The following is a 27,170-nucleotide window of genomic DNA, read 5'->3' as shown; positions in this document are numbered from 1 at the left end:
TTCCCATAAATTATCGGTGAGTGATGGAAAAGTGGAGGGTTCTTTGGCTTTGAAAATGCAGGTCCAATAACATATATAAAAACATTCCAGAGTGGCCCATCATTATGCAGAGAATTATGTATCAAGTATGAATAAAATGAAAGACAAAACCTCTAGTGAAAAAAACAACAACAACCATGCTGTATATATGTATATTAGAACTAGGGAAGGGAAAGGGAAAACCAAAATATAGTGACAGGATAAAAAGGAAAACCGTTCCAAAAGCAATATTTACAATACCATTTGGTGTAAACAACTGTACAACTCATGGGGGGAGGGGAGAGAAAGAGGAAAAATGAGGGAGGAGGTAACAAGTTGGATAAGAAATGTACTCACTGCCTCACATATGAAACTGTAACCCATCTGTACTTCACTTTGACAATAAAGAAGAAACATGCTGTAACTGTTTATTTTTCTAAGAGTGTCACTAAGTAGCTAATAAATTACATGATTAAGATACTATGTCAGACTACACTCCATGCATTTTTCATTGTATTATCTGGTAATACTTTCACAGTATTTTATTTAACTACCAATCCAATTTAATTTATTCTAGACAATAAATTGGGAAAATGATTCTGAAGTGAGGAATATCTTCGATACTAGTAGGATAGTATGTAAACCATTTCAGTACCACAATACCATTTGTTCATCAGCTTGCTCATTTATTGTATGCAGTTCTTTTATGAGAAACTACCCACACACATGATATTACATATATATATACATATATATGCTTAGCATCTAATAATCTAATTCATGTTAACAATTAAAGGTTGATGTTCTCTAATATATAGCCTCACTATGTAATAGTATTTTGATTTCATGTATACTAATAATGATTAAATCAAATCAAGTATAAAACCTGACTTACTTTTTCAATTTTTAAGAAAGATCAGTACATTTTAAAGCAGTTGGTAGTGAGATATTAAATATTTTATTTTTAATTGTTGGTAGTTTGATATTAGTCTTGATACCAATTACATAGGTACTTATAAAAATCATTTTATATTAGGCAAAATTAGTTCATGCTTACCTATTTGGGTGGAGGCTAAAAATGACTGCCTAAAAAAATGAGAAAGGAAAGTCAGTAAAGTTTCCTAATAAAGATTAGATATTCTACTTAATTTGAAACAGAAGATAACTATTTCCAAAATGCATTGCACTGTCAAAGCTAACAATGTCTTTTAAGTACTAAACATTTTCTACCCTAGGGACCAACTCCTATTCCAGGTCATTTTCTAACTGAGCTGAGCTCTTCTGTCTGTCACCCACAACAACTGAGTATAATAAATAGAAACCAACAACTAAACAACACTAAAAATGATGTTCCTACTATTGCTTGTGTGAATGCTCAGATACCCTTCCATTTTTATTTCTTGATCATTAAGAAACTACTTAAAGGTAAAAAGAAAGTAAAAAATGATATGTGTACATTAGAAATATTACATCATGATTATTTTTGTTTTAGTAGTTTTATTTAAATAAATGTTTTTTTAAGAGTTGCAAACAATCCAATTCTTAAACTAGAAAAAAAATATCTGTCATTGAAAATTGAGAGGTGAGAATTTTATTGAAGTCGGGGGATTTCTGTTACCTTCAACATGCCAATTGGTATGAAGTACACAGTTAAAGATCAGCTCAAGTTAATGATCACCTCCCCACTATAATGATTATAAAACAGGTGAATGCATCCCATTCTACCATCCCACCTATGTAAGTATAATAGATACATGCTCACAAAATACAGCAGAGGAGAAATATGTATCTTTAGATTAGATTTAAAGTAAGTATTGCTTTTGGAATGGTTTGTCTTTTTGTCATTTGTCTCTCAATTTTGATATTCCCCTTCCCTTCCCTCATTCTAATACCCATATAAACAGTATCCAGAGTATTCAGATGAGATAAAGTGGTAGCGGGGATACAACCACAGGAAAGGAATATAAGAGAAACAAAACTAAACAAAACAATCAAACAAACAGACAAGAAAAAAATACAAAAGGTATGGTTTCACATGGCATGTTGATTGTGGGGATGCTGGCTGTATACATAGAGGGGTGGTCTCCGAGTGACCCTCCCCTCATCCCGCCCTGGGGCCATATGGCCGGAAGCCACTCTTACATCTTCCGGGTCCGGAACCAGAAGGAGTAGTTCTGGCTCGGACCACCTCCGGTCTCGATCTCGGGTCCATGTGGATGCCTTCAAGATGGCGCCACTGGAGCCCAGGGGCGGTCCTATTGGGGCATGACGTCAGCCTGTGGGGGGAGTCCCAGGATGCCACTCTTGCCGAGACAGCCCGGCTCAGCCAATTAGCCAAGTCCTTCCCTTCCCACCTTCATCACCGTAATAAATCCTTCCCCCCCGCCACCTGGGCGAGGAGTTCAGTTCAAACCCCAAGCTGCCTCCCCTGAGTCCTTTTCTTTTCTGTGCCGATCTCTGACATGTGAGAAGGGGCAGGGAGGGAGGCTTCGGTAACTCACTCTCCTTGGCTAAATGCGGTCCACAAGAGCACGCTTTTGCCTTCTGCTGGCCGAAGACAAGGCCGAGTGCTCTTTCATAGTTTTGGGGTTCAGGCATTTTCCCCAAGAGATAGGGGAAAAGGGATCCTTGAGGTCCCAACATCTGGCGCCCGAATGCGGGGCACAGGTGAGAACACACGGCCGGGAATTTCAGGGTTCAGCGACCCCACAGATCGCATTTAGTGATTGTGTTTAAGAGGAGAGGGACCCACTAAGATGGGCCAAGCACATAGCCAGTGGAGTGAACCAGCGGTTAAGATATTACTGTTCATGCTCAAAAATACCGGACAGACTATCTCAGATTCTGCCACCAAGAGGATTTGGGAAAAGTTGACCCAGGCCTTCCCATGGTTGGTTAAAACTAACCCACTTTCCTGGGAAACCTGGGATCAGCTGGAGAGTGAGCTGGAAGGCAAGGAAGAGGAGATAGGAGATGATCTACCACTTGTAATCTTCCCAATCATCGCCTCTCTCAAAGATTGCTTTTCTACAGGAGAGAATCCATTGGGTCAGGTGGGAGCTGCAAAGAAGAGCCCTGGGGGAGAAGGAGGCAACCCCCCCCACCATGGACCTGCAGGAGAAGGGCCCGATGCCCCATCCTGACCGGCCCGTGGATGGGCAGTGGGCCGATCTCGATCATGGGCCTAGCTTCCAGAATCCCGGACTAGATGCCGCGCTCCTGAGACACACGGCCAGGGAGGGGGGCAGCCTGCAGCCTCTGCTGTCGCTCTCCCCCTCCCCCACCAGACACTCCGCCCTGGACCTGCGATGGCCCGCCACGCTTTCGCCATGATCACTGCCATCGTTGCCGTTTCCGCCACAGCCCTTGCAGCTCGAACAGCCGCTGCCGGACTTTCTTCCAGGTATAGAGGAGATGGTAGACTTTGATGTAGCAAGCATCACAGCTGGGTGGGAACCTGGGAAAGTCAAGGAGTTTCGAGATCTTAGGAAAACGGTCACTGAGAGGGGACCAAACTCTTCTTGGGCTCACACCCTACTCCGTGGCCTGAACAACCGGTTTACCGATGCACAAACGTGGAGACACGTAGGTCAGACTGTGCTTGTTAAGAAAGATTACATGAAATGGTGTGCATCCTTTAGGGATGCATGCTCTGCTCAGGCTGAGAAGTTTTGAGCAAACAATCCCCCAATCCCCATCACCTTCAAAATGTTGTATGGGCCCACCAATCCACGTGTTACTGACTTTCAACAGGTCCCTCTTCCTGCATCCTGTCGGAAGTGGGTGTGGGCCCTGGGGATGTGGGCATGGAGATCCTTAGGGAAGGGGCCCCCAAAGACCCCAACATTAGAAGTTACTCAGGGGCGACAGAGGACCTCGCCTCCCTTATCAAGAGGGTAGAGGAAAGTATTCAGGCGAAGGCTCCTTGGTCTCAGATGGACGAACTTGTCAGGTCCTTGGTGTAGGATGGAATAGCCCCAGACCACAAACTAGCTTGTGCAGGAATGAAAGAGAAATCTCTAGAAAGCTGGATATATGCCTGTCAGGATCTCAATACTCAGACCCGCTGGACACAGGTGCTGACTGCCTCACTTGATGAGGAGCCCGCTCCTGCCACAGCCAATGAGGTAAGCAGAGGGCGATATGGGTGTGGTGGCCGTGGCGATTTCAAGAGAGAATGTCCTTCAGGCTCTGTAAGACCTAGTGCCTCATCAGGATGAAACTCCGGCCAAACGAAGGTGCTGCCTAAGACACCTTGCCCCCAGTGCAAGAAGGGATATCATTGGCAGAGCGAGTGCAAGTCCAAGTTTGAAGCTGCGGGGAAGCCTTTAAACTAACCATCAGGGAGTGAGACCTCAAGTCAGGAGGCTCCTGCTTCTTGTACAGGGCCTCACCCCCAATTCTAAAGGCCACTGTTCCTACTGCCCTGCCATTCAATGGCTTCTGGGACCCCCAGTGTGCATGGAACACTGGCCGTTCCCCTCAAACAAATTAGAGATATTAAAGGAAATAATGTGAGAACAACTGGCCCTAGGGCATATTAGACCCTCGCTGAGCCCTTAGAACAGCCCGGTATTTGTTATACAAAAGGCCTCAGGTAAATGGAGGACGGTACAGGACCTAAGGAAAATTAATGAGCGGATAGTCCCCGTAGGCACCCCCTTAAGGGGGCTGCCATGGATTCCCTCCATTCCTCAGGATAGACATTTGATTGTAATTGACATCAAGGACTGTTTCTTTTCCATTCTCCTTGACCCCCAAGACTGTGAAAAGTTTGCCTTTTCCATGCCCTCAGTTAACCACCAGGAGCCAAACCAAAGGTATGAGTGGGTGGTTCTGCCCCAGGGCATGGCTAATAGTCCAGCCTTTTGTCAGCATTATGTGTCACAAGTCCTTCAACCTCTTCAGTCAGCCAGATATTACTCTATATGTGTATATGGATGACATCATTATTGGGGCAGCCGACGTCTGAGTATTGAATTTGGCCTATAGGGATTACAAACACTCCTGCAAGGAGGAGGACTGCATATAGCTAGGGACAAGGTTCAGAAAGTATACCCCTTTAAGATCATGGGGACAGAACTTAAACTAGACTCTGTGTGCCCCCTTAAACCCCAGTTATCCTTCAAGTCATCTTATACTACGGTAGAGATGCAAAAGCTGTTAGGCGAGATTAATTGTCTAAGGTCTTGGCTTCACCTGCCTACAGAGGAGCTGCTTCCACTCCATGACTCCTTAAAGGGCAAAGCGCCCACTGATGTTATTACATTAACTCCATCACTCCAAGCAATATTCCAGAAAATCCAAAGGGCCCTAGATGTGGCACAGTTAGCTCTCTATAAGCCTGAGTGCCCACTTTGTCTTTGGGTCCTCCCTGAATCTGAGCTTTTCTCAGCTGCTATTATCTAGTCCAGCGAGCCTCTTCAGTGGGTGCATGCATCGGTGGGAGGAGCTCCCAGAGTTTATTCCCAGCTGGATCAGCTAGCTGATTTAATAATTAAGGGCAGGGATACTGCCCTGAGACATTATGGGCAAGATCCCAATGTGATAACCATCCCTTACAGGCTGGTAGATATTGAATGGGTCAAAAGGAATCATAACCGGGTGTCTAGTGCCTTAGAGAGTTTTATGGGGAAGTTAGATAGCCATTATGGAACTTCGAGATGGGTGACCTCATTCTCCAAGCTACAATGGACTCCTCCTGTGCTTTTTTCTACCAGGCCTCTTGTCAAGGCTGCAAATGTTTTTACAGATGGGGGAAGGGAGGGGTCTGCCATGGTGGTATGCCCTGCCTCCTCCCCTGCCTGTGGGAAAGGAAACACCCATTATTTTGAAGCAGTTACCGGGTCTGCACAGTTTAAGGAGCTATACGAAGTCGCCCTGGCATTGACCCATGTCAAGCAGCCAATGAATTTGTTTTCTGACAGTTTGTATGTGGTTAATTTGTTACCAAACCTAGTATCCTCATATATTAAGTTAGATGAGAACCCAATCACTCCTCTAATGATCCAAGTCAGGTCTCTGTTAAAAGAGCGGGCTGAGCCTATATTCTTACAGCACCTTCACGAACACCAAGGACTGCTTGGGAACCTGGCACAAGGTAATCAAATAGCCGATCATCTGGCCACTAATGGGATTATTACAGCTATGGCCATCTTACAGCCTCAAAAACTTCAAATGGCCCAAGGACTCCACGAGCGTATGCATTTAAACTCGAGAGGGTTACATCAGAGATTTCCTTCAGTTCCTATAAAGGATTTACAAAAGATTGTTAGGACTTGCAAGGCATGCATGCCTTTTCTGAAAGTCCCTCCTCTGCAATCTCCTGGAGTCAACCCCAGAGGCTTAAAGCCTAATGTTATCTGGCAGACTGATGTAACACACTATGCTCCTTTTGGAAGGTTAAAATATATATATTTATGTCCATAGATATCCATTCTTGTGCCTGCTGGGCCTTGGCACATGTGGGGGAAAGAGCCCGGCATGCTGAGAGCCACTTCCTACAATGTTTTGCTATCCTAGGGCTTCCCCTACAAGTAAAGACAGATAATGGACCTTGTTTCACCAACAAGCCTTTACAGGCCTTTTTCCAAACGTGGAATATTAAACATACCACTGGAATACCATACAACCCACAGGGTCAGGCCATAATTGAGAGGCATAATAAGACCCTGAAGGATCAATTATTAAAATAGAAAGGGGGGGAAGCCCCCATTACCAGCTGAGGACAGTGATGTTTACATTAAATATTTTAAATTTTTCCAAGGATCAACCTCTGTTGGCTTTCCAGAGACATTGGTCAAGCCAAACACCTTATGTAAAGGTGGAAGTCTGTTGTCAGGACCCCCCCTCACAGGAGCAAGGCGAGGCCCGGACCCACTTATCAGTGCGGGAAGGGGCTTTGCATGTGTCTTCCCAATTGGGGAACCAAATATAATCTGGATACCAGCTAGAGACTTAAAATATTGCTCATCTGAATGATCACCCAAGGGCACCTGCCTTTGAGGGATGTCTCCCCTTACTCTCTTCCTAGGAAAAACAGAGACCCTGGTGGATCCTCAATGGGGAGACAGAAAGCCTGCCTATGTACATTGGCGATGGACCAGTGCCAGCTCTGCTTGCTTCCGGGGCTTCGCCTGGCATCCCATGGCACAATGTTTTGCTGTGGCACCATCTGCAGTGTTGCACAAGGACTAAAGGAGAATTTTGCACACCATTCTTCGTTCCTTTGCTCCTCCCCTTGCTGCTTACCTTAGGGGCCCCATTGGGGGGAAATAGGAGCTAAAGGGTTTTGACACCTTAATGTTTTATGATAAATGTTTACAATAAGCAAGGAAATTGGCACCTTGCTCCAAATGTTTACGTTAAAAATGTTTACTAACCAGTGCTTTAAGCTACCAGCACCTTGGCTGCTATGGGCCAATGAAAGTCGCCAGAGCCAAAGCTTGGACTTGTTCCTACCTCACTCTCAGAGAGAGGGAATATTGTCTGCGTCATCTCGGGTGGCACCAGATCGGATCAGGACTTCTCTATCTCTTATGGACTGAGCCAGATAAGAGACACTCCATTGCATTGTGTCTGTGTTATAATTGCTCTTGTGCTACAACTGTTCATGTTTGCATCTGCTCTATGTTATAGTTGTTCACATTATAAGTGCCTTATGTTCACATTTGCACCCTGCTTACCTTACCCTCTGTTAGTCAAAACAGGTCTCCATTCGTGGCAATGGGCTAGGGCTGTTCGGGTCAACAGTGGATTTTGTTTTTGACCAGTTGGGAACCCCACGAGGTTAGTCATAATGCCCATTAGGACCCGCTACTGGCCGGGGCCCACAGGCATGGAGCAGAAACATCAGGGCTTTCTTCTGAATGCCAATCCCGCTCTCCCCGAATTCTCTCATCCAGCTGGCCGCCTGGCAGGTAGGTTAGCCTGAAGTGCCAGTGCGTTCTTTTGCCAATGACGGGTATGATCTCCCACGGGGGAGGCAACCTAAGACAGGCGCGCCCTCAAGTAAGGCGCCTCCTGCTATTTAAAAAATAAAAGACGGGGAGATGTGGGGATGCTGGCTGTATACGTAAAGGGTCAGTCCCTGATTGACCCTCCCCTCATCCCACCCTGGGGCCGTATGGCCGGAAGCCACTCCTATGCCTTCCGGGTCAGGAACGGGAAGGAGTAGTTCTGGCTTGGCCTCCTCCTATCTCAATCTCAGGTCCACGTGGATGCCTTCAAGATGGCGCCACCGGAGCCCAGGGGTGGTCCTATTGGGGCATGACGTCAGCCTGTGGGGGGAGTCCCAGGATGCCACTCTTGCCGAGACAGCCCGGCTCAGCCAATTAGCCAAGTCCTTCCCTTCCCGCCTTCCCACCTTCGCCACCATAATAAATCCTTCCCCCCGCCCCCTGGGCGAGGAGTTCAGTTCAAACCCCAAGCTGCCTCCCCGGAGTCCTTTTCTTTTCTGCTCCAATCTCCGACACGTGAGAAGGGGCAGGGAGGGAGGCTTCGGTAACTCACTCTCCTTGGCTAAATGCGGTCCACAAGAGCACGCTTTTGCCTTCTGCTGGCGGAAGACAAGGCTATTTCATAGTTTTGGGGCTCAGGAATTTTCCCCGGGAGATAGGGGAAAAGGGATCCTTGAGGTCCCAACAGTTGATAATAAATACAATAGTTGTATAACTCTTGTTTCTGTAACATGGAGTCATCTCACTTGGCATCATCTAATGTGATCATATGTGTGTATCTACTGAGGTATTTTGATCTTGACTAGCCTAATAGTTTACTAGCTATTACCTATGAGGGACACCATAGCGTTTATGTTTCTTTGGGTCTGGGTCACTTCACTTAATATGATTTTTTCCAAGTCCTTCCATTTCCTTACAAATGAGGCAGTTTCATTCCTTCTGTTGGTGGCATAGCATTACATTGTGTATATGTACCACATTTTCCTGATCCAGTCATCTACTGAGGGGCATCTAGATTGGTTCAATGTTTTAGCAATGACAAGTTGTGCTGCCATGAACATAGTTGTGCTGGTGGATTTAGTGTGGTCTTGCTTGTAGTCTTTTAGGTAAATGCCCAAAAGTGGGGGTGCTGGGTGCTAGGGGAGCTCTATGTTTAGCCTTCTTAGGAACCTTCACACTGCTTTCCAGAGGGGTTAAACAAGTTTGCATTCCCACCAACAATGGAGTAGGGCTCCCTTTTGTCTACATCCTCTCCAATATTATTAGATTTGCTGATAATGGATATTCTTACTAGTGGAATCTCAATGTTGTTTTGATTTGCACTTCTTTCATGGCCAGTGATGTAGAGCACTTTTTCATGTGACTCTTGGCCATTTCTCATTTCCTCTTCAGAGAAGTGTCTTTTTAGGTCTTTAACCCATTCGTTGAGAGAGCTATTGGTTCTTTGATTATATGTTTTGGAGGAATTTAATTTTTTTTATTTTTGGGTATATTTCAGATATCAGGTCATTGTCCATTGTATGGCTGATAAAGGTCTTTCCCAATCTGTGCGCTTTCTGTTTATCTTGGAAGCTATGTCCTTTGCCCTGCAGAAGCTCTGCAGTTTGATACAGTCCTACTTGTCCAACTTTTCTTTGCTTTGTTGCATTTCTGATCCTTTGTTGAGGAAGTTTCTTTCAGTACCAAAAAGTCCTAGAGTTTCTCCTATTCCTTCTTGTAGTGTTTTCAGGGTATCTGATTTTTATTTCTCTGTCCAAAAGCTATCTACAAATTCAATGCAATACCCATCAATATCCCAACACCATTCTTCAAGGAAATAGAGGAAGCAATTCAGAAATTCATATGGAACAATAAAAAAAACCTGAATAGCAGAAACAATCCTAAGTAGAAAGAACAGTGCAGGAAGAATATCAATTCCAAACTTTAATTTGTTTTACAAAGCTATAGTAATAAAAACAGCTTGGTACTGGCCCAAGAACAGACCTGTGGACCAATGGAACAGACTGAAGACCCAGAAATGAACCCGTACACTTACGGCTACCTATCCTTTGACAAAGGAGCTAAAAATATAGGTTGGAACAAAGACAGCCTCTTCAACAAATGGTGCTGGCAAAACTGGGTCAACCCCTGTAACAAACGAAAACTACATCCCTATTTATCACCCTGCACCAAAATCAATTCCAAATGGATCACAGCGAGTTTTATTTGAACATTAACAATATTTACTGATGTGAGGACTTGTCTGTGAGAGGCATCGATTTCTATTCAAGACTGAAGGTAAAATGGGAGGTGAGTTAAGGAAGTAGTGTTTAAACTATCTCACCTTTCACAAATAACACAGTTTATCTGGTTCCATTGCCTTTGTGATTTCAGGTTAAATTGCTCTAGAAACAGAATGCAAACTTTTTATATATTTAAAAATGAAGCTGTTTTGTCATTTTTGCATTTTTTAACATCTCCAGTAGTAGGGCAATATAGTCAAAGTTATATTGACACCAAAAGTGGCTACTGGAAAGGACCTCAGAGGGAGTTAATTACGATCCTCTCTTTTACACAGAGAATAATGTCTATGGAGTAAACTGGCTGTTTTTTGTTTGTTTGTTTGTTTGTTTTTAACACAGAGCCTCCCAGTTGCTGTGTCATTAAGCATCACTATTGCTTTTCTCTAACAAGGGCAGTCAGATAGCACATCCATCTTGTGTTTTCTCTGATCACTGCAGTACTCGTTATTCAGATCTACCATCACACATTCTTGTTAGGTTTAGATTATGCAGTGATTGTTTGAATTGGAAGAATGTAATTGATAATATACACACAGGTATCCATTATCCATTTGGGCAATATTAATTTTCTTCAGTCAATGCTCAATGTGTAAAAAAAGTGAATTAAAGAGATAACAAGTAAAGAGGAGCAGTGTTTGTTCAGGAAGGCAAGACAAAATGAATCAGAAACTTGTGATAGGTATTTACTGTTCTTTTACATAGTCTCAGGAAAGAAGATGGGTTCAGTCTATCTGCCCAAATTACTATGAAAGTCATCGAACTTTCAAACAACATTCTAAGTGATTTTTCAAGCTTCATGAAACACATTCAAGATAAAGACTATAGCTGATATATAGTTTTCTTCCATTTTCACAAGAACATCTTTGAGCTTAAGACCTACATTCCTTGTGGTCATGTTATTTGTTGTTGTTGTTTGTTTGTTTAGCTTCCTCTTATTGACTGTGACTAAAGGTGCCAACAGGCACAACAAATTACCTTTCCAAATTATATCTGTCATAAGATCAAACTCTACTTCCATCTTCTGTTTTGTTTCATTTTTATTTATTTTGTCTTATTTGTATTTATTTGCAATTCTGTTTTATTTATTTTATTTGAATTTGATATGAGTATAAAACTTATGAGATTGTAATGGGAAGGTAAGAGTGATACATATATTCTTTCAATGATCAAATCAGAACAATTATCATTTCCATGGCCTTATTATTCCTTGCTGATCCAATATTAAACACTATTTCTTCCACTTATTTATGTGAATAGCATTATTGACTAAAGTCACTATACTTTAAGCAGCAAACAAGAACTTATTTCTCTCACAGTATTCAAAAACAATAAGCAGATCTTTTGTTGATGATCCTCTGTATCCCCTTCCTATGGTTGTCCCCGTGTTATCACTGTATCTCATCTGAGTACCCTGGATACTGTATATACTGGTATAAGAACTAGGAAGTGAAAGGGAATATCAAAATTGAGAGACAAAGGATTAAAAGACAAACGACTCCAAAAGCAATACTTGCAAAACCATTTGGTGTAAACCAACTGAACAACGCATGGGGGAGAGGGAAAGGAGAAGGGGGAGGGGGGAATGAGGCAGGAAGTAACAAACAGTACAAGAAATGTACCCATGGCCTAATGTATGAAACTGTAACCCCTCTGTACATTGACAATAAATAAGTAATTATTATTTTAAAAAAATCAATGTAAGAGGACGTGTTTTGGTTTCAAGTGTACTAGGTACTTGCAAGGAAATGTCACAATAAAACACATTCATAATATAATTTGTATAAATTCAAAAATAAAATGCAAAAAAGAACGAGCAGAAGGAAAAAAAAGAAGCAATTTTACATAAAAGCCCTCCATAACAGTCAAATAGGTATTTGTGAATTCAAGACATAGAAACTGTCAAAGCATGTGAGAAAAGTGCTCAATACCAACAATTCTGTGTAAATGCAAATTGGAATCACCTTATTAGCTAGAGGTACAGTTTCAAAGGGTAGGGCATGCAGCTCGGTTACTTCCTCAGTATTGAACTAACAAAATTCATATTCACCGTAATATAACACTTTCGTGCACTGTGAAGCAAAAGGAGAGATTTGAAAAGTATAGAGGACCTTATTTACGTAGAAGACATAGTGAAGTATAGCATATTTTAAAGAATGAATGTTATTTGTGTGTTGAAGTTTTACTAAAATGTCTATATATTATTAGAGTATTTACACAACTTTGTGCCGTGTTAACATATAATATTAAAGGCACAACAATGTATGTTGTGTGTGTGAATAATTGCATGTATTCAGAGTATACAACCATTTACTTAAATTAGACTTTTACTTTTTAATTTTTTTATGCTTGCTTTCACATCTTTGTTCCTTTGGCTATAGATAAGAGGGTTGAGCATGGGGATCACAAGGGTGTAAAACAGAGAAGTCATTTTGTCCTGATCTAGGGAGTAAGAAGAACTCGGTCGGAAATACATGAAGAGCATGGTTCCCTGGAAAATTGCCACTGCGGTTAAGTGGGAGGCGCAGGTGGAGAAAGCTTTGAACCTGCCCTCAGCAGAGCGGATCTTCAAGACTGATGAGATGATGTAACAGTAAGAGATGAGGACTCCTGAGATGGTGCTCAGTTCAATGAAACCAAACACAATAAATATGGCTAACTCGTTGACTTGTATATCAGAGCAAGATATTAACAGGAGAGGGGGGATATCACAAAAGAAATGATTAATCTCATTGGACCCACAGAAACATAAGCGGAATGTCAGGGAAGTGTGCACCAAAGCATCTGTTATTCCCACCAGGTAAACTGCAGCCAAGAGCTGGGAGCGCAGCTTGCTGGACATGTCCACGGCATAGAGCAGGGGGTTGCTGATGGCCTTGTACCGGTCAAGGGCCATCACTGCCAGCAGCATGCACTCTGCATCTGTAAACATGCAGAAGATGAATAGCTGCAGAGCACAGCCCGCGAAGGGGATTGATTTATTCTTGCTGATTAAGTCCAGCAGCATCTTGGGCCCAACTGCAGTGGAATAGCAGAGGTCAGAGAAGGAAAGGTGGCTGAGAAAAATGTACATAGGTGTGTGCAGCTGGGCGTCCATTCTGATTAACGTGATCATGCCAACATTTGCCATGAGAGTAGCGAGATACAAAGCTAGAAATGAAGAGAATAGAACTACTTTTATTGCAGGGTCTTTGGTAATTCCCAAAAGAATGAATTCATTTGTCGAGGAGCAATTTCCAGTGTCCATTCTGCTTTATTTTTTCAAACACTGTCACAGAATGATCAAGAGAGTGATAGGTTAGGTTAGTAGCAGGCAGTACATTGTTTTTCTCATTCACAGTAAAGTGTGCAAGGATATAGCTCTTTAAAACTCTCATAATCATTAAAAATGAGAATAAAACTAAAAATATCTAATGCAAATTAATCAGTTTTAGCTCTAAATGCAAGTGTATATAGTTCCTGAGATGACTTTTTTTGGTCATTTTCACCCATTCTCTGGAAGTACAGTTGAATAAATAAAAGGCTAGATCCAAGTCCAAACAATGATAGGAAAGCAATATCAATATACCAAAGAGAAGCCTGGAGACTTACTATTTTGTATGCTTGACAAATTGGAACACATTTATTATGTTATCAAAAATATAACACATGTTAGCACTGGAAGTGACATTCCATGTAAGTTACTAAAGGAAAACCCCTATTATATCACTTACCAGTGTTTTCCTAACACATTTACAATTCCTTTTGTTTGCCCCACCTAATGCCAATAGACAACTCCTTTGAAAAACCAAACAGATATCATCATAAAAAATAAGAATGAAATTTTATAGCAAATATATTTGAATATCATTGACTTATGAGTTGACTGTTTAATTAAAATGTGAATGTGATAAATATTTTTTAAATACCTAGGTTTTTGTTGCTGTGTCTTCATATTGGAATTTAATATGTAGCTTTTGAAGCATATTCACAAGCATATCTACCTGTTGCTATATAAAATTCCTATATGGTTGGTAGTCTGATGTGTGATCTAAGCTTAATACTTCCTGTTTGTGGTCCTGAAGGATTTGAATGAACCTATATTCTATGTCTGTTCTTTCTAAATTCTATTGTTATTCAAATAAACTAGAACAAAATTTAACAAATACCACATCAGATTGATATTCAAACATGGAAACTTGTTTATAACTGAAATGTGAATATGCAAAACATTTATAGCCTTTATATAAATGATAATGAATGTCTATTCACTCACATCTAATAAGAAATTATAACTGGCCATTAGATTACAAGCTATATTGAACTGAAACAAAACACATAAGAATCATTCATTTATTCATCTTTCAACATTTTAATCTTCTTTGCTTTTTCAGTGAAGGCAGAATTTTACTTTTTAAGTTTATTTAAACATAGGCTTTCAGAAATGTACCTGAGGTAAAGAAGTAGCTCTATTCATATGCCTGTATCTCAGCAATGTGTAGATCATATTTTAATTTCTCCTAGTGAGTGTTGGGATTTAAAGCTTTTAAACCTTTACCTTCACTGTTTTGTGTCATTCAACCATAACTAATTAGATACTTGGCTCAGGATTTTCCCCTGAGAATACTGCAATAATTTTAGCAAAGGTTGGAATTTTAACCTTTCCCCTTGTGGTAAGAAGTGGTACCCTGTGCTATTGCTATCAGTCTAAAAAGACTGGAGATATAACACAATCATTTTGTATAAATATGACATGGTTCATGTTTTGCAAGCAGATCCCAATGATGAGAAGAATTTAAGTTGCACTTGATTCTTAGTGGCAGAGGTTGTGCCTGCAAAGTCACTAAAATAATATGCATTAAGTCGCCCTTATAATTGAAAGAAGATTTAAGACCAAGAACCACCTCTGTGCCAACATGTTGCCTCATATATTCTTAGAGTGAGGGATGTATTACAATAAGTGTGAAATACAGTTGCCATATGAAAAGTTCACTATTGTCTGTTGGCAAAGTCATTTGTACTATATTATTTTGTTGATTGTGTGATTTGTCACTGCCACCTCTAAGTAATGTTTACTGCTTTTACTTAAATGAAAGACAGTGGCCTATGCCTATAATCCTAGCTACCAAGAAGGCAGAGATCTTAGGATCTCAGCTTAAAACCATCCTGGAGAGAAAAGTTCCTGGGAATCTTATCTTTAATTAATCACAGAAATGCTGGAAATGAAGAGTGGCTCAAGTAGTAGAGTGCTAGCTTTGAGGCAAAAAATACAGGGACAATGCCCAGGCCCTCAGTTCAAGCCCCAGAACTGGCACAAAACAGCAAATAAACTTTTATCAATGGTAGTTGTTTTAAACTGCTAGGAATGAAAATTTATTTTTCTTAACTAACTCCATGTTGTTCCTGCTATCCATGCTCCCTTCATCCCCAGAATCCCAATACCTTTTATAGGATAAGAACTTGGGGAAGATATAAGGAAGTGAGGATTGGACAGAGTAAAGAGAAACAACCAGCTAGGAGAAATCATTTTTGAGGTTCTCTGGATAACAATTATTGGCAATCACCATGAATATTTCATACTAATTAGTGAATGGATTTTTTTAGCATACCCAAAAGGAAAAAATGATGATAAATATTTGATGATAAATACCTACACTAGTAGCTGTTACCTTGTCACTGAATTTTGAATACATGAATTGAAATATAACAAAATACTCTAGAGTGTATAATTACTATGTATTAATTAAAATATCTACCTAGAAAATTTTGTGAAATAGTGTTTCATCAAACCGAGGTGATTAATTTTAATTGCTTATTTGGTTATCTTTAGAGAATAGAGCCATTAATATTCTTTAGGGTTGCTGTCATCATGGTTATAAGAATACAGGTGTCTCTTCCACTGAAAAAGATCCTAACTTTATTACCAGAAACTCTGTTTCAAGATTCAAAAGAAGGATTGACATTCACATTAATCAGAAAATAAAAGTTGGAAGAAAGGTAACTTACCTCTTTAGGGCCAGATTGCTATGTAATTATAATGATATGGTTTTTGTTTTAATATTTTTGAGTGGGAAATCTTCCCTACAAAGTATTTCTTTTTTTAATTTAAATTTTTATTGTCAAGGTGATGTACAGAGGATTACAGTTATATACATAAGGTAGTGAGTGCATTTCTTGTCAAACTTGTTATCCCCCCTCATTTTTCTCCCACTTTCTCTTGATTCTATACATTTTGATTTGATATTGATTTTATATAGTGCTAAGACAGTGACTGTCCTGTGATAAATTTGAAGTGTCGAGTTTTATCACTAATTGAAAATATAGTAAATAGCAAAGACAATATTTATTCATAGGTAAAGGATTACTGTGGTAATTGAGAGATGGATATAAGATTGGGAACCAGATGACCTGGGTTTTAGATGTACACGTACTTATTTATCTGCATCTACAAATCATTTGAAAACTTAAGATTTCTCTGACACTCATTTTCTCACCTAGAAAAAGTAAGCTGTATCTATATTGTCTTTCCTAATGTTATTATTCTTTTTGTCAATGTGAAAAGACTAACAATTAGGAATTCCTGAGTTTCTACTGAAAAAAATATATTTTAAATCAAAATATATTTTAAATCAGATTTACTGAGTAAAACAGAGAAATAATATGGAATTAACAATGCAAACAAATATTTAGCTTCATAGTAACTGAGTGAATATGTGTTATAAACATTAATTTTCATAGAAATTAATGCTTTTTGATTATGCAGTTATAACCAGATATAATTTTTGTATACTATTCTATGAAATGTCAGGATCTGAAATTTAAGTGAAATTACTTTCTTAAATTAATATAAACATTATGATCTAAGAATTTTACTGATGTTATGAAAATTTGAATCTAGTTTGATATTCTCAACCTTTGGTGGGCATTTCAAGTAAGATAATATTTCCAGGATTCTGAAAGACATGTTTAATGTCACCCTGCAGATGTTATGAATGGGATAAACAGAGGATCTGGTACCCTGACTCTTTTCGCCATTTAACCTTTTTAGGACAATGTTAAATATACCCAGGAATGGAACCAAGTTAATGTCAGACAGAAATATCAGTGAGCCTGTTTTCACCCTGTTGGGTTTCTCAGAATACCCAGAACTTCAAATCCCACTCTTCCTGATGTTTCTGGCCATCTACAGTGTCACAGTGGTAGGGAATATTGGAATGATTCTCATCATCAGAATGAACCCCAAGCTGCACGCCCCCATGTACTTTTTCCTCAGCCACCTCTCCTTCGTGGATTTCTGCTATTCCTCCACCATTGCTCCCGAGATGCTAGTGAACCTACTTGAAGAAGTCAAAACCATTTCATTTTCTGGATGTATAGTGCAGTACTATTTCTTTGCCACCTTTGTGGTCACTGAAGCCTTTCTCTTAGCAGCCATGGCCTTTGACCGCCTGGTGGCCATCTGCCACCCTCTGCTCTACAAGGTCGTCATGTCCCAGAAACTCTGCACCGTGCTGGTGGTGGGGTCATACGCCTGGGGGGAGGCCTGCTCTTTGATTCTCACGTGCTCCGTGCTGCAACTCTCTTTTCCGGATTTCAGCACCATCGATCACTTTTTCTGTGAGTTCTCCTCCCTGCTCTCCAGCTCTTGCTCTGATACCTCTGTCCACCAACTACTCTTGTTCACTCTTTCCACAGTCGATGCTCTCAGCACTCTGTTAATCATTCTTTTCTCCTACATGTTCATTGCTTTTACCATCCTCAAGATGCGTTCAGCCAGCGGGTGTCGCAAAGCCTTCTCCACTTGCTCTGCGCACCTGACTGCCATCACCATCTTTTATGGCACCATCCTGTCCCTGTACTGTGTGCCCAACTCCCAAAACTCCAGAGCCACTGTCAAAGTGGCCTCTGTGTTTTACACAGTGGTGATCCCCATGCTGAACCCCCTGATCTACAGCCTAAGAAATAAGGACGTCAAGGATACTCTGAAAAAAAATATTTGCCGTTAAAAGTTTCTTGAACATCACATGATATTTGCCGTGGCTCCCGAAGTATAAATACAGCATTCCATAACGTTTGACAATTAAAGTAATAGAGTTAATGTTTTACAAATAATCATAATGGATTTTTGAGATACTAACATTGTCTCTATGACTAGCAGGTGTATGTTAGCCTCTTTCTTATCTTTAATATTTCATCTACAAAGCTGAATTGACTATAGTTTGGAATCTGATTGTGAAGATTAAATGAGATTATGTATCATGTGTGACATTGTGCTTAACTGTTTTATATGTCATGTGATTATTTATTAAGATATTGGAAACGCTATTAATCCTTTAATATCTTCATTGCTAAATGTGAGCACAAGCTCTGAGTTTATCTAAAAAAAAAAACAACACAACAAAAACAACAACCCCCCCCATCTCTCCATATCTTGCAAATAAGGGTTTAGTAATTGTCTTAAATGCCGAAAGCTGAGTACCTACAGAAGTTGCTTCAAAATGAAAAATAAAAAAAGCCAGATATCATGTCCTCCCTTCTGTACCAGATTTAAAATACTAAATTTTACCTCAGTTATTTACATGTGTGTGAGCATGCACATGCCTGTAGTTGGTCTCGAACTCAGAGCATTGATTTCTCATTTGGCTGTTTTTGCTCACAGCTGACACCCTACCATTTGAACCACACCTTTATTTCTGGCTTTTACTGGTTTTGTTGAAATATCTTATCTGACACTTTCCTTTCCATTATGCAACGTGTCAAGATGAAATGTTCAATGGTCATTAATATGGAGGAATAAATAAGTGATCTTTATTAAAATGGATATTTCATAAGCATGTTAGATAAGAAAGAAACATTTGCCACAGCTATTCGGTTCCATTATTACTGTTATAAAAGTTATGCATTCATTTAATCTTCATTATTTCATGAGAGAAAATTCTGGAAGACTGAAGCAAATGAAGAACTATGCAGCTTTCTTGTGTCATAGTGTCATTTTCTGGGTTATCTGTATTTTCTGTTGTCTTTGACTTCTTTCCCAATTCTATAAATGGCAGAAAATTTGTGGTACTAGTGATTCTTATTCAGAGAAAAGGGAATTCATGTGTCTAATGATTCAAATAAAAGAAAATGTATGTCTAAAGAGCTTCAGTTGATTTGTGTCTACAGATATGGATTGCCTTTGCTTCAATATTTGGATATGTTCGTGAATGTATTTCAATATTCTTGATTGCCTAAAACATATATAGGATTTTCAATTATCCTTTACAACTTATTGTAACATCTTATCGACTCCTTCAGTAGATATTAAGATAAATAAAATCTATGACATACATAAAAGCATGAGTATATTAAATAATTATCCATATGAAATGTGCAATAATAAAATGTTTTATGCAATCCATATTCAAAGAACTGATTTTGTATTTTCTTAGGTTATTTCTTGTGAAAAACTGGTACATCTTTTAATTTTCTTTGAATTTTTAGGAGTTAATTTGCTCCAAAATTAATTGTGTAATTGAATTGTATTCACTTCTGTGAATTTTAAAGAGAGGATGACCATATTTTGTCTTACAAATGATACAACCCCTTGACCTTTTTATTTAATAAAACCAAGGACCACACACTTCAGACCAAGTACAATGCTATAAAAGAAATGATTGCTGGAATTAAATCAATTGTTTAAGATTGTAGATATGTGCTAAATTCCCACAGTATGTTAAATCATGCAGAATGAAGTTACAGAAAAAACCTTATTGGTAAATAACTATGAAAAAATATTTAAATATTGACAAGTATACTTTTTCTAATCCCTTCTCTCTTCTCCATCTGAAACACGTAGAATATTTGTATTAATTGGCAATGAAATACACAAGAATATTCATTTGTCTTCGACCGTTGAACATTTCATCTATAGGAAAGGAGTTGTTAATGAAAAGACATGGTTTGGACTTATCCGATTTCTACTCAGAAAGGACTGTTAGATGAAAAACAAATTTCCAATATAATTGGATCTCAGAGAGATAAACAATTATTTTCTATAAATATCCAAAGTACTTACTGATGATATATTATTCTCAGAAAAAATTGTTTACTATACATACATCTCTAGCTTTTGGTATAAAAATCAAATATTTACAAGTTGGAAGAATTGAAGTATTAAAATGAAATTTCAGAAGCATATATAACAAAGACTCGATTAATTCTAAAGAGAATTCTATAGGACAATGTAATTTAATTTTTACCATATCAAGTCTCATCTGAGATATATTTTCATCAGATGAACCATCCCTAAGATTACATTATATGAAATACTTTAACATACAAAATTTACTTTCTGTGGAGGCAGTTACTGATGAGGAATCTTTAAAATACATGAACTATGAAATAGTATTTGACATGAAGTGTGAAATTTGTCATGGACAACACACTTGTGGACCTGAAATTTGTTTCTCATATTTATATTCTCCATCATGTGTATGTGAAAGCCTAATTTGAAACTGAAGATGTTTGATGGCTGTAAATATACTGTTTCCAGATAAACATTAAAGAAATAAAAAAAAAATCAAAGCCAGAGAGTGTGTGTGTGCGTGTGTGTGTTTTCGTTTCTCCAATTACTGATGTTAACCCAGTATGTGACAGAATCTATAGTGTTGTCTTAGGTTTATCTGGGTTTTGTTTTGAGTATTCTATACTATTCATTTCATGTTTGTGTGTAGAAAGACCTCAACTTTACCATTGCCATAATTGTTATTTTCATCTGAAATATACAATGGCTATTTCACATAGGCCCAGAAATATTCTGAAATAGATGTGTCTCACATTTTCAAAGATGGTTCTGCTTAGATTGGAAATACTCTCATAAAATGTAAATATTTATGCTATTTGGTGCATTAAAAGAAAACTTTTGATCTTTACCTAGAATTTTTACTGCAGTTCTAAGTACAACGTTTTTTTGCAGTATTCAATTCATTAGTTTAAGCTGATCCTTCATTTTGGCTGATTATTGACTTTTTACTGTTGTAATATAATCAATTAATCTGGAATAGATACATTCTATTCTATGGATGAATTAATTTATTCTTGGCATGTGCATGAAAGTGATGAGGAGCTATGCAAAAATATTTTGAAGGAAGTATTTCCTTTGTTCCTAATAAAACTATAATGAATCTTTTAAAATTTATGATTTTCTCCTCTCACTGAATATTGTAATGTCCAGCTAGACATAGGATATGCCATGTATTACTATTAGAATAAATCACGTATTGATATTATTATTCCTAAAAAAGAAAAGCATGCTCAGTCAGTTAAAATGTATATTAATGTTGAATTTAATAAGAGAATAATACAATTGGATTATGTTATTACAGGATTGCTGGAGGATTGTGGTATATTATCATGAACTGACTAGTGCCAAAACTATTTCTAATAAAATTTTAAAAATGTTATCTATATAGTCTTATACATAGGCAATTCTACACACAAATATTCACACATATATATAGTAAGAATGAAAGGATTCACTTTCAGTAATTTTTTTAAAAATTCATACCAGCTTAATAAAATACTATATTGACAAAGATAAATGAAAATAGCAGGCAAAATAATGTATACATTTAATAATATTTAAAATCCATTATCAAGAAAAAATAAAATCCATTATCATTAGCAATTAATATATATTAATAATGATATAATAGTATAGCTGCAAATGTTGTACATATATGTGTGGGTGTTTCTGTTGTGGAAGGTATACAAATTATTTGGAATAAATGTTTCTGGAGTAATTTGGTGTGAAGCTGACTTTATCAAATTTTGTGAATATCATACAGATATTTAAATTATTAGCATATTCAACATTTACATCACATTATTTAAAGAAGCTATTAGCTGGATTTTTTACTCCACATTATATTTTTTGCCTACTTGGTTTTATTTATGTTGCTTTGTCCTGGATGAAATACCTTCTTTGATTATATGTATCTCTGAAACACTGTGTCCATGTCCTTTTCCCTCAACAAATTCAAATAATACCAGTTTTAGAAAACAATCTTCAGGTTCCATAATAGATTGGAATGTATTCTTCCCTCACATTTACTGCAGTACTTTTTATGTCCTGCTTTATAAAATAGACATTTACATATGGGGTTGATGAGAGCTTACCCTATTTCTATCATCCTGTTTAAAAAAACAAAAAGAGGCATGGATAAACTATGACTTGATTTATATAACATATGCCATAGGATATTTATGTAATACTAGGGGGTCTTCCCAAATGATAAATTGTCTTGCATTATTTCAAAAGTATAGATGGAATCTTAGAAATGGCAAAGATCACAAAAGATATCTACCAACAAAATCCTATGCATTCTCTTAAAATAATAATCCATTTCTATTCCAATACACATCAATTCTATTAATTTTACTAGCATTCCTGAATTCAAGCTGCATGTAAATAACTCATTGAACAAAAATAATACACTTAAGAAGAAAAGATTTTAGCATCTACTATTTTGCTGACTGTGTTCTTGACGTCCTTGTTTCTAAGGCTGTAGATCAGGGGGTTCAGCATGGGGATCACCACCGTGTAAAACACAGAGGCCACTTTGACAGTGTGTCTGGAGTTTTTGGAGTTGGGCACACAGTACAGGAACAAGATAGTGCCGTGGAAGATGGTGATGGCAGTCAGGTGCGAAGCGCAGGTGGAGAAGGCTTTGCGACGCCCGCTGGCTGAACGCATCTTGAGGATGGTGACAAGGATAAACATGTAAGACAGGAGAATGATGAACAGTGTGCTGACTTCATTGAAAGTGGCAAAAATGAAAAGCAGCAAATAGTTGAGAGACGTATTAGAGCAAGAAAGCGAGAGCAGTGAAGAGAACTCGCAAAAAAAGTGATTAATGGTGTTGAAGCCGTAGAAACATAACTTCAAAGCAGAACATGTCAATATCAACGAGCAAGTGACACCCCACGCATATGACCCCAGCACTAGCATAGTGCAGAGCTTCTGTGACATGGCAACCGTATAGAGCAGAGGATTACAGATGGCCACAAAGCGATCATAGGCCATCACTGCTAACACGAAAGACTCAGTCACCACAAATGTGCAGAAGAAAAAGAACTGTATCGTACATCCTACAAATGAAATGCTTCTGTCTTGGGCAACTAAATTCACCAGCATCTTGGGAGCCACGGTGGAAGAATAGCAGAAATCCACGAAGGAGAGGTGGCTGAGGAAAAAGTACATGGGGGTGTGCAGCTTGGGGTTAATTCTGATAAGGACAATCATTCCAATATTCCCTACCACCGTGACACTGTAAATGGCCAGAAAAATCAAGAAGAGTGGGATTTGAAGTTCTGGATAATCCGAGAAACCCAGGAGGGTGAAGGTGGCCTCGCTGTCATTTCTCTCTGGGAGTAGCATGCTTCCATTAATCAGTATCTGAATATCCTGGAAAGCAAGGAGAAGGAGCAGAATGGGAGCTCTGTGATTTGTTCTCCTTACAGAAATTCAATGATGAATATTTTCTTTTCAAATATGCACCTTTCATAGGCAAGAAAGGCTGGATGTCCAAATTGCTTAAAGCTTACTCATTTACATTTTTAATGAAGAAAGATGTTGAATTGTATTAATTTACTTGTTTCTCAAATGCTGTATGAAAACAGAATAATGAAACCCTTTGAATTTTTTTTATGAAAGGGAAGGAGGAGAGATATTATATTATATTTCTATTTATGAGCAAATTTTAATACTGTCCATCCTATGGAAAATTAGCCAGTGACAAAATATATTGTGTAGTGAAATATGAGAAAGCTGTATCTATCAGATTTAAGAAAATCTTCTCTACTAGTAAGAACTGATTATGTTTTCCTACATAAAAATATCCCTTCCTTAGTCCTCTTTCTTTGGCTATCTCTTGTTCTTCCTCACTCTGTCTCATCTCCATCTCTATCTTCCTTTCTCCTTTACCTAGTATACCCAATTTCCCCCAATGTTACCTGTGAGAGAAAGATGACAAGTTTTAGGTAAGACTGAACCATGAAATTATTACATGAAAAAATTAGGATATAAAAATCATTAAATTTTCTCTCATTGGTGACCAACTCCATTTGCATTCTATTGTGACAGAATATCTTTCTCAATTATTTCCAGTAAATTATTGCTAGTCAGATAATGCCAGAAACACTTTCCAAATTACTCAATAAATACACCTGGAGATAGTGAAGAATAAGTCATTGAAGGGTCCTTTTTGTTCCCAAACCCAGTAAATGTTTTCCTACTAAAGACAACCTTAATAATCTTTCTCAAAGTGAAAAACTGTACTTACTATGCTTTTACTTACTATCACCTATCACCTATCTAGGCATTTTTATTTTTACTAATATTATGTTTCATGTAATGACTTATGCAACCCAAAGGCTAGTATTAATTTCCCAGTAAAAGTTTCTTCATATTTTTTGCATGCAGAGAAAAAATACATAGGTTATTTTCCTACAGCACTGTTAATCCACTGTGATTGTTATCTTTGCAATTAGGGTCACTTTCATGTGTTTTCTACTCTTTGTTTAAGCTGGCCCCTTTTCTCTTTTTAGCCTATTCAATCTGTTTATTTTACTTCATTTAAATATCCACGAATTCTGCTTTTACTTCTTTTTCAACAATGTGTAAAGCTGGATTACTAAAAAATCTGCATGTTCTTGGACTTTCTTTATTGTATTACCCTCGGTACCTGCTTTTCATTTTGAGTTGCTTAGCTGAGCCAGTCCTCTTAACAGGAAGAGTCCACTTCCCATAGAAAGAGTCCACTTGCTCATGACAGTCTTCTACCAGAACAATGCAGCTGTAAAGGGTGTATTTCCTTCTTCAAAAGTTGTTTTCTAGATTGAAATAAATATCAGTTTATAATATGCAACAAACCTGCTGATGGCGAAGGCAGGACCTTTCTCTTCTGGCTAGTAGTGACATCTTAATTTTTATATCTGTAGTTTCAAGCATGAACACAGAGGCCCCAGAGACTCTCTATTGCCCCATTCTCTAGGGGTCAGAAAATAAACAATTAAAATTAATCACCTCAATCTTATGCAGTGCCTCTATATACAAGAAGACCTGGGAACAAAGTATTAGCAGCATTGGGAACTCTCCATATAAAATATTTTCTATATAAAAACTAACTTCCCCAGCCTCTTACACCCCCTTAAAATTGCAAAATTTTGAAAGTCTAGTCAATTCAAAAGATCATGGACATTGGTGATTTTCCTATATCTAGGCAAGTTCATTATAAAGGAAATTATTTTTCGAAATATAGCATGATGAGATTGTGTACAATAGAAAACCAATACCTCAATTAATCTCTGTTAGAAGTTTTTCTGGTATTAGAAGTTGATATCAGTATATCATTCTTATCATGCTTTCTTTTCAGGTTCTATACCATTTGAACCACACCAGAAGCCCTTTTCTGCTTTGAAGTTTTAGTTGTTTTTTTTTAATTACTAGAATTGCCCTCTGATCATCTTCTTCCTACTTACATCATTACTGTATCTGGAATTTCAGGCATATACAAGTGAGCTCATGGCTTCTTGGATGTGCCAAGGTCTGGCTAAATTTTTGCTTAGTCTGACTTGAACCATATTCTTCTGGGCTTACAGACAGGAGCCACCATGCTCAGTTCTTTCAGGACAATCTTAAACAAAAAGTTTTCATCATGAGTACTCATTGTGCAAAAATGTTTAAGTGCCAATTACAGCCAGAGTCACTAATTTGACCATGTAGAAGTGAGTTGCATCAAACTGTTACTCTCAAAGGATGCACAGTATTAATCAAAATAGCACTGACTAGAGCTGTATGGAAAGCATGCATCTGTAATCAGAATTTTACAAGTTATTTTTTCATAAATATTACTCTATTGTGCCATAATCCAGGAAAATAAATTGAATGAACAAGGGAGATAGTTAACTCATTTATTTATTTATTTATTTATTTGTAATATGAATTTTTATGCCAGGCTAACTTTAAACCTGGTACTAGCATTAGTGTGACACAGGACAGAGGGGATTCATTTGTTGATCCAAGTAGCATTTAAAGTAAACACAAAAGGAAATAGGCAATCATTTTGTAGTCATGTTAAAAGAACATAAAAGGAATTGCCCTTTTTTAAGTAGAGAAGTCAATTGAGGCCAGAGTAAGGTGCTTTGTGATATAAGGAGTGAGTTACACAAGTAATTGAAACAAATCCATTAGGAGTTTGGTGCACAACAAAGAAGACACATGTTTTCAAATATAAATTCACTTTTTAGTATATCTGAGCCAGCCTTCAGTTTATGGGGGCATGTTTCTAAATCAATTTGGGATAATATAAGAGGGATACTGTGGAATAACATCAAGTAGATAAAAAACAAAATGAATTCCATGTAAATGTCCTGCAGTGATGCACTCAGGCCACTACAGTGTTATTCCTTACTACAATAATGAAATGTGGAGACAGGTATGGTGGTACATGTCTGTAGTCACAGGTTCTTTGAAGGCAGAGATGAGGAGGGGGACCACAGTTTGAAAACACTCTGACAAAACAGTTAAGAAGACTCCACCTCAATACTCAAATTAGGCTTGGTAGTGCACATTTAATCTAAGATATTCTGTTTTGGAAGCTCAAGGCCCTGAATTTAACGCCCAATACTGCAAAAAAGAAACAGCATAAAGTATAAATTTGGAGGGGGTTGGAAGCATGGTTCATGTGACAGAGCATCAGCCAATGAGTTCAAATACCAGGGCTGGAGATATAGCCTAGTGGCAAGAGTGCCTGCCTCGAATACACGAGGCCCTAGGTTCGATTCCCCAGCACCACATATACAGAAAACGGCCAGAAGCGGCGCTGTGGCTCAAGTGGCAGAGTGCTAGCCTTGAGCGGGAAGAAGCCAGGGACAGTGCTCTGGCCCTGAGTCC

At 38.4% G+C, this 27,170-nt stretch overlaps 3 protein-coding genes across 3 annotated transcripts; 1 reads left to right on the top strand and 2 right to left on the bottom strand.

The window, feature by feature from the left end:
* Positions 1-12,569: 12,569 nt before the first annotated feature.
* LOC125361702 (olfactory receptor 5W2-like) lies at positions 12,570-13,502 on the bottom strand. Its single transcript, XM_048360281.1, has one exon. It carries the CDS (start codon positions 13,500-13,502, stop codon positions 12,570-12,572), a length of 933 nt encoding a protein of 310 aa, XP_048216238.1.
* A 3,817-nt stretch (positions 13,503-17,319) lies between these two features.
* LOC125362526 (olfactory receptor 5D18-like) lies at positions 17,320-24,397 on the top strand. Its single transcript, XM_048361352.1, has 2 exons — positions 17,320-18,225; positions 24,320-24,397. Exons 1-2 carry the CDS (start codon positions 17,320-17,322, stop codon positions 24,395-24,397), a joined length of 984 nt encoding a protein of 327 aa, XP_048217309.1.
* LOC125361367 (olfactory receptor 5D18) lies at positions 22,713-23,654 on the bottom strand. The gene has a single exon (XM_048359796.1). The coding sequence runs from the start codon at positions 23,652-23,654 to the stop codon at positions 22,713-22,715; it is 942 nt and encodes a 313-aa protein (XP_048215753.1).
* Positions 24,398-27,170: the final 2,773 nt, after the last annotated feature.

The sequence above is a fragment of the Perognathus longimembris genome, chromosome 13 (genome assembly GCF_023159225.1).
Source record: "Perognathus longimembris pacificus isolate PPM17 chromosome 13, ASM2315922v1, whole genome shotgun sequence".
Taxonomy (NCBI): domain Eukaryota; kingdom Metazoa; phylum Chordata; class Mammalia; order Rodentia; family Heteromyidae; genus Perognathus; species Perognathus longimembris.
The sequence above is the reverse complement of the archived record's forward strand: the minus strand, read 5'-3'. Positions and strand labels throughout refer to the sequence as shown.

Bases quoted from the DNA above. Each gene is read 5' to 3' on its own strand.
- LOC125361702 (XM_048360281.1), bottom strand. From the start codon at position 13,502: ATGGACACTGGAAATTGCTCCTCGACAAATGAATTCATTCTTTTGGGA.
- LOC125362526 (XM_048361352.1), top strand. From the start codon at position 17,320: ATGTCAGACAGAAATATCAGTGAGCCTGTTTTCACCCTGTTGGGTTTC. The intron at 18,226-24,319 runs AATATTTGCCGT...ATTAAATTTTCT, and splicing joins TCAAGGATACTCTGAAAAAA to CTCATTGGTGACCAACTCCA.
- LOC125361367 (XM_048359796.1), bottom strand. From the start codon at position 23,654: ATGCTACTCCCAGAGAGAAATGACAGCGAGGCCACCTTCACCCTCCTG.